General features: G+C 27.8%; 1 protein-coding gene across 1 annotated transcript; it reads left to right on the top strand.

Annotated features, from left to right (window-relative positions):
* The first annotated feature begins 8,286 nt into the window (after positions 1–8,286).
* LOC136085370 (uncharacterized) lies at positions 8,287–9,150 on the top strand. Its single transcript, XM_065806671.1, has one exon. It carries the CDS (start codon positions 8,287–8,289, stop codon positions 9,148–9,150), a length of 864 nt encoding a protein of 287 aa, XP_065662743.1.
* Positions 9,151–17,269: the final 8,119 nt, after the last annotated feature.

The raw sequence follows: 17,269 nt of genomic DNA on the forward strand, positions 1-17,269 counted from the left end.
TCCTTAAGAAATGGTTTTAATTTAGTAAATTTATATAGTGTAAAATGAAATATATTATTAGTTAGGGAGAAACTGGAATTCTATATAATTAAGGTAAAAATAAATTTGTTTACTGATGATATTAAAAAAAACAGTTTTCACGGTTGTGTTATAGCTATTTTGTGCTATGTTGTTTTTGTCATTGTCATTAACAATAACGTTTTTTATGCTACTAGATATTTAGTACATTGCCTTTTTTACTTTTTTTAACAGTGTCTTGGAATAGTAAATGAGCGGGTTAATATTTAACCGGGATCGGGTTTGATAAAATATAGCAATGACCGGGTTTGTGACCGGGGGTGCATAAAGATTTATACATCCTAAAGTATTATTTTTTTAATTCAAAATTCATGTTACATTTTGTATATATATGCATAGATAAACATCATTATGATCAACACGATCATCATAACCATTATTACCATTCATCGTCATCATCATCACCATTGTCATCACCATCATCATCATCACCATCATCATCTTCTCTTTTGGCAAATACTACACCATATAAATACTAAAGTTTATATAAATATGAAAGAATATATGCCAGCATCTAAATAAATTTCAAACATATATGTTTATATCCATAATATGTATGCATAAAGTGCATCTCAGAAGCTTTTATTCCTTCTGGACTTAAAGTTTGGAAGCTTTTATTCCTACTCTTCTAGTCAAACCTCATTCTACTCCATATTTTTTGCACTACAGTAATAAATATATTCTTGAAGGCCTACACTCTTCTTTATTTCAAGTAACTTTAAGGGTACCCTTAAATCTTTGCTCCTGTATTGTTTCTTATCTACAATATCAATCTTCATGAAAATTTAACATCTAAAGTGGCTCTATTTTATGACTCAAATTTATACTCTTGTCTTGACAAAAAATCTTCACTTTTTGATTGCTTAGAACAAGCAGCTGATTTTTAATCTGATCTGTCTTCTGTAACAGCCTAAGGCTTGCAGAAGCTTATGGATTAAAATTCTGGACTTAAAATCTGCAATTTTTGTTAGGCAACAAAACTTGTTTATTTACTGTAAAAAAATATAGCATTAATGTTGGTATTCCTATATAGATAAATAACAACCCTATTACTTTCAGACAAAAAACATTGTAAATATAATGCGTTTGTGGAGTAGAGCCCTCGCGTCATAAGCGAGAGGTACCGAGTTTGATCCCCACCACGTCCCTGGTAGTACCAGACTTAACTTGTTTCTCAGTGCAGCGGCCTTGGTTGACAAGGTTTGTGTTTCGGAGTTGTATAGTTGAGTGAGGGTTATAACCACAATTAACCCTTGTGTACACAACCAAATTTACTAACATTGTTAGACAACCAGGGTACCGGGGTACCCAACTTTTTTTTTCAGGCTTTAAAATGTAAATTCTATGCAAACTATAATTTAAATTTTTTTGTTATTGTTTATTGTTATACATTTTTTTATTTAAAATAGTTTTTCAATTATTATTCAAGTTTTAGTGCTGGAATAATATAATATTAAGATAACAATAGAAAATTAACAACTGAGTTATGGAGGAATTATCAATAGCAGAATTTGAAAGGTAAAATAAATTTAATTCTAGTGGATTATTTTATTGTAGAATCACAATATTGAATAATAAAACTATAACTTTATTTCAGATTATGTGATGTAGAAAAGGAGGCCTATTTGGTTGCATTGATAGGATCCAACAGTGATATTTCTAGCAATAACTCTGATGGCGAAGATGGTGATTGGGTGCCTAACAACATGTTAGAGCATGAGGTTTCTGATAATGCTGATAATGTTTATATTTCAGGTTAGTTTTAATAAAGTCAGACCAATTTATATATATATATATATATATATATATATATGTATATATATATATATATATATATATATATATATATATATATATATATATATATATATATATATATATATATATATATATATATATATATATATATATATATATATATATATATATATGCTTATTTATTTATTTGCAGATCCTCAAGAAATTCCATTGCCAAAAGAATTAGATATATCTGCAGAAGAAGGTGCTTAACTTACTTCTTTTTGCAAATCTTAATCACTGAATTAACTAGTATAAATATTTCCATTTACTTTTTAAACTCATTATTTTCAGACAAAAAAAATGAAAAAGAAATAGAAGCATCCCAAGGTGAAAATAGTGACAATGAGAGAAATGATAAAAAAGCAGTTGAAGCACAAGTAGGTAGTTAATAAAAGTGATATAGAAAAAGTCATTATTTTTTTTATTTTATGTTTATTAAATAAATGTTTCTTCTTAATTTTAGCAGAATCACAGAGTACTTAAATAGCTAAAGGAATTGTATGGAATAAAATTCCTTCTCAACAAAATAAAACCCCATTCCGAAACATAGTGCGTCAGCGAAGTAGTCCTAGTAAGAGCACCGAAACACTCTCGATTAGTGACATTTTCTTAAAGATATTTACGTTGGAAATGGCAGATATTGTTACTCGACATACAAATAAAAAAGCATTCTCGGTATACTCATCACTCAATCTCAATTCAGATTCTAAAAGAGAATGGAAGCCAGTTACAGTTCAGGAAATATATTCTTTTATGGCTATTTTGATTTGTTCTGGTGTAAATAACTCTAATACTGACCACGTTAGTGATATGTGGCATTCTAGCTCATACCCACTATATCGAGCAACAATGGGAATCAATTGGTTTTGAAACATTATGCGTTTTATTAGATTTGATGATGTCAATACTCGCAAGCAGCGCAAAATAACAGATAAAGCAGCTCCAATTCGTGATATCTAGACAATGCTCAACAAAAATTTATCGCAAATCTATAAGCCAACAGAAAATTTAACAGTAGATAAACAACTTTATCCTTTTCGTGGTCGCACAAAGTTTACTCAGTACATTCCCTCAAAACCAGCCAAATATGGCATTAAAATATGGCGGGTTTGTGATGCTAAAAATGCTTTTCCTCTTAATGGTATCATTTACACTTGGAAAACTGGTCATATACGAGAAAAAAACCAAGGTGAAAGAGTTGTTAAAGAACTCGCTGTTGCGTACAAAGGCAGTGGGAGAATCATTTGCATGGATAATTTTTTTACTAGTTTATCTCTTGCTCAACAATTACTCTCATGGAACTTGACTATAGTTGGCACATTAAAGAAAAAAAAACCATACATTCCACCGATAATGGGTCCAAATAAATCAAGAGAATTATACTCATCTATATTTGCCTTCCATGAAAACATAACAATGTGCTCTTACGTACCAAAAAAAAAAAAATCAGTAATTCTTTTATCAACAATGCACTCTGATATTGCTGTAAATAAGGATCTAAAAAAAAAGCCACACATTATTACTTATTATAACAAATGCAAAACAGGAGTTGATACCATAGACCAAATGACAAGTAGATACACTACACAACGTCGCACTTTGAGATGGCCACTGGTAATGTTTTTAACATGTTAGACATCAGTACACTTGCATCGTATTTGATTTATTATGAAAATAATAAGTTGATTAAAAAAAAAACCAATCAGCGAAGGTTGTTTATGCGCCAATTAAGTAAAGAGATGGCTAAACCAATGATAAACATCGGTATCAAAACTTGCAGGTAAGAAGGCATTACAATACTAAGATTGCTATTGAAAGTGTGATTGGACAGCAAAGTGTTTTAATGGATCAAGTTTTAATTCCATCAGTTGAAAGAGATTCATTTGGTAGAAAAAAATTACTGGTTCTTGCCATATTTGTTACCAACAGCCAACAAAGAAGAGAAGAAAAACAAGAAAGAGTTGCTCTCAATGCAATAATCCTGTGTGTGACGAACATTCATTTGGTTTTGTTAAATGTGTTGAATGTAATATATGAGTGTTTTTTTGTTAACTTTTTTTATAAACTTTATATTTTATTTAGAAAAATGTAGCAAATTGATAACTGAGTTTTTAAGTTCAACCAATCTTGAGATTTCTTATTGCGGCAACCAGGGTACCCGGTTGCGTCCACAAAGCATGTTCACTTCAAACTTAATTATTTTATGAAATTTTTTGTTTCTGGTATTTTTTATGCACAACTATGTTAAATTTGAGCCATATAATGCATATCTAAATGCCCAAAGTAAAATATTATCTACAAACACATTAAAAAATGTGCTGTAGTGGGCACCCGGGTACCCGGTTGTGCACACAAGGGTTAAGTTGCCTCCTTGTCTGTAGTGGCGTTTTCAGCCTTAGGGAGGTGAATTAACTTAAAAAAACAAAATAATAATAAATGAGACCTGCTTTATCTGCCAAGCCTGAGTCACTCTCCCATTGTTGTAAAGTTGCATTTCTTTCTGTTTTCTACAAATACAATCATGGTCAATGCTCAAACAAACTATCATCTCTATTACGATAAACCAAAACTCATTCTTGCTTATTTCATATTTAACAAGTTGCATCCTTTACTGTATCTGTTCCTTCAAGCTATAAAAACTTTTATTAATCCAGTTTTTTTCCTTGCATATCAAAAAAACCTTATAACTATTAGCCATTTTCATGTTTTTCTTTTGTATACAACCTACAAATTTTTATATCTTTAGTTAATCATTTCCTAGTATTTTTACTTATTCTTCATTTTAAAGGGTTGTACCTAAAACCCGGCCCGGCCTAAAAGACTAAAACCCGACCCGGCCCAACCTTAAAGCTGACTTTTCTTTATTTTTCTAAAAATCTTTGTTTTTGCAAGACATACATTTGTTTACCTTTTTATAGGTTTAAATTTTAATATATAACTATAAAAATAATAAAGTAAGATAATAAAAAACAATATAAAAAAATAATATTTAAAAATGTAAATTTTTGGTTTTTACAAAAAAACTATTTAGAGTGTCTACATTATAAAGTTGTATGGTTTTTATTGTAAGCAATGAGATAATTACTGAAATCAATAAGTAGATGTGTAGATTTTATAAAAAACTTAAAAAATCACTTTAATTGTATCATCCAGAAAGTATTGAAACTAATAAAGGAAGAAAATTTGCTTAGAGTACAACAGGGACTAAATGGAACCAACCGTTCACGCTAAGCCATTCTTCATAATTGGAGATGAAGCCAATGGATTTGAACAAACAAATGATGTTACCAGTTTATGCTGTTTAAAACTTTGTTGTACTTTTGTAAAAAAATCAAATAAAAATAATATTTGATATAATAATTATATAAATTTGTTTATTTATATATAAAAAAAAAACTTCTTTTTATCCAGGCCGGGTTTTAGGTTTTTGGGCCGGGCCGGCTTTTAGGTACAACCATTTTAAAGCAACTCATAACTTAATAGTAGTTGCTTGCAATCTTATTGGAAGTAAATTAGAGTTTGTAAAATGTACAAATTTATGTCAGTATTTAATAAATAGTAAATGTAAGCATAAAGTTATAATAGATAAAGTATTATAAATTTTTTTCTAGCCCCTGCTATTAACCCTTGCTAAGTCTTGTAGTTTAGTTAGGGCCGGGTTTGAAAAAAGTCTCATTTTTAGCTGGGTCCCGGGTCACTTACTATCTTGGAAGTGCTGTCTTTCTTTTTCTTTCTTAAATAAGATTTATAAGGGAAACAGTAATAGAATCCCTTTATGTGATTACTAAGCTCTTATGAATTTTTTTAACACCACAATTGACAATGATCATGTATAAGAAATATTTTACAAATTGCTTGCTATTTTATGCTATAATTGTTCAAATTGTTTTACCATAACTGTCCCTTGATTGATAAAATATTGTTATAAACAAAATACCTTTAAATAACATTAGTTTTGTTGTGTTATTTGGCAGCGCCAAGTTATTAGGTTGTGTTGTCCCGCTTTTTATAACTCTTCTGAAAAGACATAATAATGACTTTAAATATTTAGAAAAATGGGATGTGTACTTACAAATATCTTATGTTATTGCTAATGTTGCTGTTTTTTGTGTTGATAGAGCTAGACTGATATATAGCTATTGTCTTTTTATTATTCCGTATTTTTCATTATATTATTATTTTAATTCTATTAACAATAAAGTGTAAAATAACACTTTTGTAAATGAAAATTTTAAATTTATTTGTGTTTCTTTCTTTTGGCATTACCAGACTTTACTAGGTTTTCCTACTTTTGTACCTAACTGATTTTTAAAAAATGTCCTCTCTTTATGTTTTAAACTGAAAGTCAAGGCATTGCTAAATGGGAGCAGAACGAAAAAGAATATTTATAGGTAAATTTGTATTTAACTATATTTTTCAGATAATATCAAACTGTATTGTTATTTTTTACTAATAACTAGTATATAGAGTTGCTTACTGCTGTTATCTGATATAATTTATTAATATATTATACATAATATATAATTATGAAACAATTTTGTTAAAGAGTTAAAAAGTGGGATAATTTGCTATGCATTGTTAATTTCTTTAAATAATAAAGTATGAACATTTATTACTTAGAAGAAAAACAAAAATTGTCTTAGTTGTAAGCTAATATTTCTGATTAGTATGCAACACTCATTCTTAGTGAACTATTTTTGTATTTGAAACCAAAATACTTTTACCTTTTTGGACATTCTAGTATTTAGAAAACTTTTAGTAAAAGTGTAAAGAATAGAAAAGCAAGAGTAATAACAATCAAAAATGAAATCTTACCCACTGAATGTACTAAATCAAGAGAAATAATACTTTCATTCATTTTACAAATAAGGATAAGTAAACAAATTTGAAAACTTCAAATATCTTTCAATACAGAGAAACTCCTATTTAGCGATATTTAAAATCCTTCAAATCAATATAACCAATCAATATATATATTTCCACCTTAATAACTGTAAATAAAAATACAAAAGTGAGGGACATTTACTAACAGTTACAAAATGATGATGCGTAAAGACCTACGATGGCATAAAAACAATTATTGTAAAAAATAAAAATAAGAATAATAATAATATTAACTAAAAACAATAATAAATAATAATATTAAATAAAAACAATAATAACAAAATAATAATAATAACAAAATAATAATAATAACAAAATAATAATAATAAATAATAATAATAACAATAAACAATAATAATAATAGATTTAATGAGGCAAATCATAACAGTAGCAGTAAATGAAATTAATTAATAGTATTTAAAGTAGTGATAGTGGTTAGTAGGGGAGAACGGGGTGAGATGGGACATGGGGTGAGATGGGACTTGGCAATATCTCAGTGAAAATTTTAATAAAGCAAAAGTTTTTTATATATGTTATAAGTTTGCAATAGTTTCTTCATATTATTGTGTTTTTTAAGTTTCAGAAGTATTTTTTTTCGGATTATTTGCGAATATGTAAAAATCTAACAATTTTCCTGGATTTTGAAGACATCATTAATATTAAATATTTATGTGTTGTTTGCATATATTTTTATGTTTATGGTTTTTAATTATTCACTAGTGTTTTATTTAACTACTGAAGAAATATGAATAGCATACGGCTACGAGAACTATATAAATAAAGGTTTTCTAACACCTACTACTTATGGGGACAGGAGAATTGGGGTGAAATGGGACACTGTTCAATTTTATCATTTTTTTAATTTACTGTACTTTAATTTTTAAAATCAATATTTTTGTAAAAAAGCAAGTGAACAGAAAATTATGTTTATGTTTATGATAAGATTTCAATGTTTACTTTATAGTAAAGTGTTTTTTATCATAGAAAATAATAATAATTATATTGGATTTCTTTGTTACTTTGTCCTGAAGACATCTTTCACAGTAAGTATTGTTTTAATGCCAATCATTTTTGTATTTTAAATTCAGTTTAAATAAAGTTCTTCACTATTAGCCTTATTAAATTTAATCACATTATATGTTTTATAGGGTTGTGATACTATTTTATTTTCATTAAAATAAATTTAAAATTTATAGCCTAATCTGGATTTTGGTTAATGCAATTAAAAAGAGCATAATTTTTTTTAATAATGGAGTGAGTAATATGAGTGATAATTTTTCAGATGCCAAGAAAGTACAAACGAGTGACAAGTCGGTTAAAACCTGATGCTGATACAATAAAAGCTGCTGTGATGGCTGTCGAATCTGGCAGTTTATCACTACGAGCAGATGCACAAGAGTATACAATTTCATAATCAAGTTTACAGCGGATAATAAAGGTTAATAAAGAAACTTTTTACAGTAACTTATACTTTGATGAACAACATAAATATATTTTTAATACGACACAAGAAGATGATTTTCAATGTATCTTTGTCAAGCATCTAATATGCATTATGGACTTGATGTTAGAGAAACAAAGCAACTTGCATATCAATATGCAATTAAAAATGACATTAAAATACCAGAAAACTGGAAAAAGAGTGAAACAGTTGGAACTGAATGGTTTTATTTATTCTTAAATTGTACAAAATTATCTATTCGTACGCCAGAAGCTACCAGCCTCAGTCGAACAACTAGTTTCAATCACACAAATGTAGATACTTTCTTCAAAAACCTTGACAGTGTGCAGAAGCGCTATAACTTTTCTGCTGATTGCATTTACAATATTAATAAAACAGGTCTGACAACTGTTCATAAGCCAGTGAAAGTGACTGCTGGTAAAGGAGTAAAGCAAGTAGAACAGGTAACTTCTGCTGAAAGGGGAACCCTAGATACAATGGTGGGTTGCATTAATGCCCTTGGAAATTTTATTTCACCGTTTTTGATATATCCTTGTGTCCACTTTCGTAGATATATGCTTAAAGGTGCACCAACAGGTAAAAAAGGTGATGCTAATCCTAGTGGATGGATAAATACAGAAATTTTTTGGAAATGGTTTGATCATTTTGTGGAGTATGAACATCCTAGCAAGGATCATCCATTACTTTTAATAATGGACAACCACAAAACTCATATATCGATTGAACTGATGGATAAAGCTAAGGAAAGCAATGTTGTGCTCTTGACATTGCCACCTCATTGCAGCCACAAACTCCAACCACTTGACAGGTCAGTATTTGGGCAATTAAAAAATTTTTACAATTCAGCATGTGATTCATGCTTAAAGGCACATCTAAATACTCCTATGACGATATATGACATTTCTGAAAATTTAGGAATATCTTAAACGAAAGCCTTTACTTCCAAAAACATTCAAAATGGTTTTAAAGCAGCTGACATTTTCCCGTACTATCCATATGTTTTCAGCGATGTCGACTTTTCATGTTCTTATGTATCTGATCGACCAATTCCAGCAAATGACAATTCCGACAAACAAACAATCCCCACATCACTGTGTATTGTATCTGAAGTTATTAATGAAAAGAAACAGCAAATCAGCACTTCTGCCAACCATTGGACAGCAGAAGATATAAGGCCATTTCCAAAAGCGGGTGAAAGGGTGGCAAAGAGAAAAAGTGCAAAAAAAAAATGTTCTAGGTCTCTGGTATTGACTGACACACCAACAAGAACTGAACTAGTTGAAATTTTATCAGAATGTAAAAGAAAAAAAGAAGTTACCTCCTCAGACTTCAACGTAATTTTGACTCAATTTAAACATCAAGCAACCTGTTGAACAAAGTTACAAATGCATTTAGAATGGTATTTTATTTTTGTTAAACATAAATAAATTTTGTGTATTGTTATGTTTTATAAGGAGTAGAATAAACAATAAAATAATGCCTAAAATTATTTGTTTCTATTTTTGTCCCATTTCACCCCAACCATTGTCCCATTTCACCCCAACATGGGGTGACATGGGACAAACAGTGTCATTTTAAAAAACCAATCCCTTGAACTTAATTTGATGGTTAAATAATGGGTTTTGCAATAATTTAACATGACAATTCATTGGACTATAGTTTTAAATCGATTTGTATGGTTTTTGTGGAAAATTTAAAGCGCAGCACGCAAGCAAATTTTTTTGTCCCATCTCACCCCGTTCTCCCCTAGGAAATAATAATAATAATATCTAAGATATGGTAAGGTATATTATATTGTTAGTCAGAAGAAGTGAGTTTTTTTTTTTTAAATAATTTTTTATATATTTTTAATTTATACATTAAAATCAATTTTTGTATTTAATTAAAAATAAAATATAATATTTAGTGTGATAATATATTGTTTAATATATTAAAATGAAATTTTAATTTTGCGTTTTTTAATTATATTATTTCAATATATTTTAATCATTTTTTGTTTGCTTGTTGTTGTTATATATAAATATATAAACACATACCTACAAATACACCCATACACACAAACATAAATAACACACAAATACACCCATAAACACTAACATACAAAAACACCCATAAACCCATACCTACAAATACACCCATACACACAAACAAAAATAACACCCATACACACAAACATAAATACAGTTATACACACATATACACACACTCATACAACACATAGGTACATATACACAGATACATATACACACCTATACTCATACATACGTACAAATGCATATATATATATACACAAATAATTAATATAAATAATCACATATATCATACACACATATACTCTACACAGATATACATATACATACACATATACTGATATATTTATTTTGTAGTTTAATTCGGTTTTTGTCTGAGAAAATCTTTTTAAAGTAAAAGTTCTTCAAAAGCGGTTAATACGCATTGGCAAAGTTTTTTGGTTTAGATTTCTATGAAAATATGCAAACTACTTTTGAATATCATTAGAAATCCTCAAATAATATTCATGAGAAATTCCTCAAATAATATCAAATAATAGACCGGGTGGCATATTTTAAAACCCTATACAGACTCAGAATAGGCAGAGATATGCTCAATCTGATTCGCTGATTTTGAAAGAGAGGCTTTGGCGCGTATGTTTAAATCAAAACAAATGTCAAAAAACGTATTGAATAATAAAAGTTAATTTGAGTAATTTCATTAAAAACCAAATGATAATAGCAAAAAAAATTATGATTTTTCTATCCAATATTGTGCAATATAGTACAAATACTTATACAAACCCTCACAACTCAAAACATCCGTAATTTTCAGAATTTTTTCTTAAAAATAAATATTTAAAAAGATTAGTTTGTTTTTCTAATTGTTTTTATAATTCTAAGATATAAAAAAGACAACCATTGTAGCAAATTCTAAACCAGATGGTAAAACTTGACTATGCTGTGATTCTCATGCGATAAATTTTTTAAAACAGTTTTAAAATTTACCTGCCAATATCAATAGACTATTATTAACTTGGTATAATTTTTTTAAATTAAGTTCCCATTTAGCAAGAGAAGTATTTTGAAAAAATAGCCTAATTTCTTTTTAGAACTTTACACTTATTACTCCCATATATAAATTATATACAACACTAAAAAAGTTTGAGAATATTGCTTATTGGTTGTTATAGCTAGCTCAGATGATTTGCAACACTCTTAAATTAAAAGCAATTGTAAGCAAGAGTGAATTTAGATATCCTTTGGTAATGTATAGTAATAAAAGATCACAAAGCATTGTAGCATAATAAGCTATTAGAAAAAATCTATAACCTGATGTCCACAAGTGTGTTTTGATATAGTAAACTGATTACCAAAAGCAATAACTCTCAAAACTCAATAGATGTTTGTTGATATATAGCTTTTAACCTGAACAAAATACTGGTTATTGTATTCTATAATTAGTATAAAATGTGTATCCTTTAATAGCAACTGATGGTAAATAATATTAAATAAAGCAGCAAACTTTGATAAATTTTTACATTATATACTCCAAAAGAAATAGAAAATATGTCTGCTCTAAAAAATTAAAAAAAACCTATTCATAAAATTTGTAAATATGGAGTAAAAATGTACTCCATATTTACAAATTTTATGAATAGGTTTTTTTTAATTTTTTAAATTTGTAAATATGGAGTAAAAATGTACTCCATATTTACAAATTTTATGAATAGCTTCATTATGTAATTTTTGGTATAACCAATAAAAACAAGTGTTCTTTTTTAAATTTCTGTGAATATCTCTTGTTTATTAATATAAAAACAGAGATGTGTCATGTTTTATTTTGATGTAATATTAATAATTTTTTTGAAAACTTGCTACTTCAAATGTAAAAGCTAATTTTGATGAAGTTATTTTTATTACAAAAATTGCCATAATTCACCTTTATTTGGTAAAATTTTTTGACTTTAATACTCGGTAAAGTTTTAATGTTTAGTGAAAAAACAAATGTTACTTTTTTTGTTAAATTTTCCAATAGATTATTATCCAATTTATTGTTCAAATTATTTCCATTAAATTAATATCCAATTTTCATCCTATATAATATATATAAAGAAAAATATTGATGTACGCCTTATCAGCCTTCTCAAAATTTAGGTTGAACAGTAACTTCTTCAGGGTTCTTAGATTTATATGGAACATGTAAGCTAGTTTGGCAAAACATCTGTAAAAATTTTCTTTTTCCAAAATTTTAAATTTTAAACTGTTTATAATTAACAAGTTGGTATAAAGATGCAGTAACAAGCTTAGAACAACCTCTGCCTCAGCTTAAAATTTATACTTTCCATATTTTAAGTACTTTACCAGTAGTCTGGTGCAATTGTATATAAACTTTGTATCGAGCATGCTTTATAGAATACGGACATTATATTTGATGAGAAACACATTTAGAAATTGCACACATGCAAATTCAAGTGAAATATTTCAAGAGTTTATACATACAAAACGCATTTTATAATAGCAAATATATTCATAGCTATTACTATTACAAACTTATTTTGTTCTTTTTTTTTGATAATTTTATTTTATTTTTTTTATAACTCTTTTTTCATTAAAACGATTTTAACCACTTAGTTTAGTTTTTTAAATCTTATTTTTTTCAATTAATACAATACAAAAAATGCCACAATCATTTACCATAATTTATTTATAATCCACTTTTATTTGGTTAACTTATTTGACTTCAATACTTTTTCTTGCTTTTAATGTCAGTGTTTATATGTAACTGTACAAAAATAACTATTCTGTAGACAAATATATCACTTCTTTTGTTAAGTTTGCAAATATTTTATAACTTAATGTAGCCTGTTAAAATTTTTTTAAATTTTAAAAAAGTTTTTAATGGTTTAACACGATGTTTTATTTAAGTTACGTAATAAAAAAAAATATCAGCCTCCTCCAAACTATGGTTGAAACAAAGCATGAAAACAAAATCTTCTCAGAGCTCAAATATTGACATGGAGCATGTAAGCTAGTTTTGCAATTAGTACAAATTTTCTTTTTTTAAAAACTCTAATTTTCAACTCTTTATAATAAACATGTAAATCAATTTATAAATAAAGCTCTTCATCAGTAGTCACGTAAAACTGCATATAAACTTTGTATGCAAAAGTACTTCACTATTAGTCTCGTACAACATACAAACTATGTGTAATTTGTATAAACTATGTATTTGAGAATGCTTTAAGGCCAAGAGCATATTTTAAGAGAAACAAATTTGTAGATTTTTTCAAATTTACTTCAACACATTTTTTTTTTTCGTTTCTTAAAATTAACAGTAGATAAAATCTTCATCACCAAGATAAACTTTATTGAAATTTTTACGAGTGAAAATTCTCTTGTACAAATAGATTTTGATACATTTTAAATACTCTGAAGAGTACAAAAATAAAATGAATTTCCTGTGTTGATAGTAACACATGACTTGTATTGATAAACTTAGTGTATCATTACTTTGAAATTTATTTCAAAAATCTGTTTGTTTTGATTTTTAATTATATTTTTCAACAAAATCGCACTTGTCTCTCTTTCAAAATCAGCGAATCAGATTTGCTCATTTTTCTGCCTATTCTGAGCCTATATAGGGTTTCAAAATATGCGGCCGGGTGAATAAAAACCCGTCATAAGAAGTAGATAGTCTGGAAGCACGGGTCGTTTATATTGTTTTGCCGTTTCAACTTGAATTTTGAAAATCGGCCCGTCGAAGCGACATAAGTTTTAAAAATGAGTAGTGAACTTCATGTAGAAACACAGCTTGATGATCTGTATATGTCTCTAACTGATGGAATTTTCGACAATAACATGGAAATAAAACAAGATCTAGTTAATTTATTATCTGAAGTTTGTTTTGTATCCAATTTTTCTTGCGACTTTTTCTTGAGAAAATTGTTAAACAATGTGCTTATAATTTATCAAATGATTTATGCTTGCCTGAAGAAATTCGAGTTAAGTTTTCAAAGCAGAACTTTTGTTTTAGTTCTGAAGATTCAATTTCTTTTTTTGAAAAATTTCAGTTTTTTATTTCAAAATACAATGGTGATGCAGAAAAATTTTATTCTCAATTTTATGGACTTCTTTATGAAAATTTATTGCCATCAATGTTTGAAAATGTTTTATTGACCAATACTTTGCTTACTGAAGTTGGAAATCACATACTTCGAGATCTTTCAGGAAGTAAACTTAATAATTGTTCTAATAGCGATGTTTCGTCATTTTATATTTTTTCTGATAAAGAATTAAGTATAATTCAATATTTGTCAGGCTATGTTATTCAAAAACTTTACTCAAAGTTCAAATTATTTTGAGTTCAAAATATTTAAAGTTCAAAATATAAAGTTCAAAGTTCAAAATATTTAAAATTCAAAATCTGATGAGCAGTATAAAAAACTGCATAGAAATATTATCAGCATGCAAAATTGATTCAAATGACACCCAAAAATATGTTAATTCTAAGAATAGAGGTGGTTTATTTAAAACTAACATCTATATTCAAAATATCTTTATCCAATGTGAAACAATTTTTCGTAAACAAAGCAAATCTTTTGTAACATCTATTAATAGAAAAGCTCTGGTAAATGAAATGCTAAGGACTCAGTGATTATAAGTAGCTTTAAAAATATATGTTACAGTACTGCAGTGCAAATTGATAAAGAAACATCTTTCTTCTTGAAAGTATGCTTGTTTTGTTCACAAGGGTAAGGAGCTTTTCATATGTTAGAGATATTCGCGAGAAACATCAAATCAACAAGCGACAAGCACGTAAATTTTCTATAAGAACAGAGATTAAAAAAGCGACGTGCAGCAATTTGGTCTTTGGTTTATCCATCTGCTTCAGAAGATAAAAATCAGTTATTTTTATAGCCACAAATTTAATAAAAATATTATGGCTAAAACAACTTGGTTATTTTAAAAAAAATTGTTGGCAGTTGAATAAAGTTTTTTTTTGTATATAAATTATGTAAAAAGGAATTTTTATTTAATGGATTAAAATCCATTCAATTTTCTATTAGTATAAATACTAATTGATTGAGAAACGATTATATCATTCATGATTTGAAATACTATAAAATTATATACATCGTATATATAATATATGCTATACGAATTTATATGTTTGTTTTTATTTCATGTTTTGATGTTTATTTATTTTAATCATATGGCATCAAAATAAAATATAATAGTAAAGTAAACGGTTTTGATTTTATTGCCTATTTTAAATATTTCCTACTCAGGGTGGCCAGCATACTGGAAATCAGGGAGATCATGGAAAAGTAGGGGGAAATGATTTGAGTCAGAAAAGTCAAGGATTTTGCTTTTTTTCCCTTAAAAGTCAGGGAAACTTTCCAAAATTAAGCTTAATTGATTTTCTATGGAAAAAGTATGATATGTTGCTTTTCATTGTTTTTTTTTTCCTAATAAAATCTTTGCTATTAAATTGGAAGGCATTTACAAACAATAGACGCTTTTTAAAAAAGTAAGTACTATCACTTTTTCATTATAAAATTCACATTTTTCAATAATTCGAGTCGGGGAAAAATTTACTAAGTCAGTGATAAATCAAAGAATTTGATTGTACAAAGTGGCTGGCCACCCTGTTACTGATAATATTTATCTAGTAATTATTTCATCTGATGATGCCCCATAAATGTGCTGCCTGGTGGAAACTCACCCAGATCCTCAACCCTTTGTGTGCTCCTGTATATGCACAAAAAATCTAAAAAAAAGTCACACCCTAATAATTTTTCAAAAAAAGCAATTTTTGTATCCTTAAATTGAAATTTTTTACCTTTTTAAGTTATTAGTATGTCATAATTATGAAATATTAGGAATATTCTTAATATAAGTTTGGGATCACCCCCTTATCCTTTTTTAACTTTTCTTTGTATAAATTAGTATAATTTCTGGGAAAAAACATAAACAAATTTGATTGTTATTAAAACAATTTTTTAGCAAAAAAAGTTCTTTTTATAAGTTCTTGATGTCTTGAATCATGGTTAAAAGATTACATTTAGTAAGTATTACTTACTATCGAGTCCTTAATACAAGGAGGTGGGGGGGGGGGAGGGGGGATTTTCGCCCAGAGAAAATAAACGGGGGGAAATTACAAAAAAGCTTTATTATTTAGCGGTTACAAGTATCTATTTTTAATTTTTAAGGCCGATTTTCACTTAAATTTTCTTTTTTAGTTTTGACATAAACTTGTTGATAACAAGTAAAAATTTAGGTGGGCGGTGTCTTAATATGCTTAGGTTGGGTGGGGAAAATATCCAAAAATTATAAATTTGGGGGGGGGGGGGATGGGGGTGGACGTTTTTTAAGGACTCCAGAGAAAGCTTAACATTTAGTAAATATTAAGCCTAATCGTGTAAGAAACATCAGAAAATATAAAAAGTCAAAAAAATACAAACAAACAAGACATCATTTTTTATTTTATTTTTGTTAATGCAACTTTTTTTTGTATTTCATTAAAAAGTGGGCTGTTCAATACTGCCAATACTAAAAGACCAAGAAGGTAAATGCATTAACTTTGGTTAAAAATTAGAGGAATGTCATGCTTGTTCTCATCCACCTATTTATTAAGACCCAGCCTTTTATTAAATCTAGAAAATCCTGCACCATTTCGTATTAGCGCCTGAGAGTAATGTTACACAAATACTGTTTAGTTTTTTAATTTAGGGACTTGATTAAGAACTGCTTATATCGAAGGGGAACGCTTTCCTTGACAAAGTAAATAAATAATTTATTTAATTTGTATTAAGCATAAAAAGTGAACTCTTAGCAAATAATGTCATTATTTTTATATGTAGCTATGAAAATAGCTGTTTTGACAGGATAATAGTCACTGTCTGGAACTTGGTTAATTTGCTATTTAGTCTGATTTTTTTCTTCTTTTTGGCAGTGACGAATCAATTCTTTCATTAAAATTATGTCTTTGACCTTAAAAGTTACCGACAATAGATCGTATAGAATATTGTGA

The sequence above is a fragment of the Hydra vulgaris genome, chromosome 09 (genome assembly GCF_038396675.1).
Source record: "Hydra vulgaris chromosome 09, alternate assembly HydraT2T_AEP".
In the NCBI taxonomy this organism is placed as follows: Eukaryota; Metazoa; Cnidaria; class Hydrozoa; order Anthoathecata; family Hydridae; genus Hydra; species Hydra vulgaris.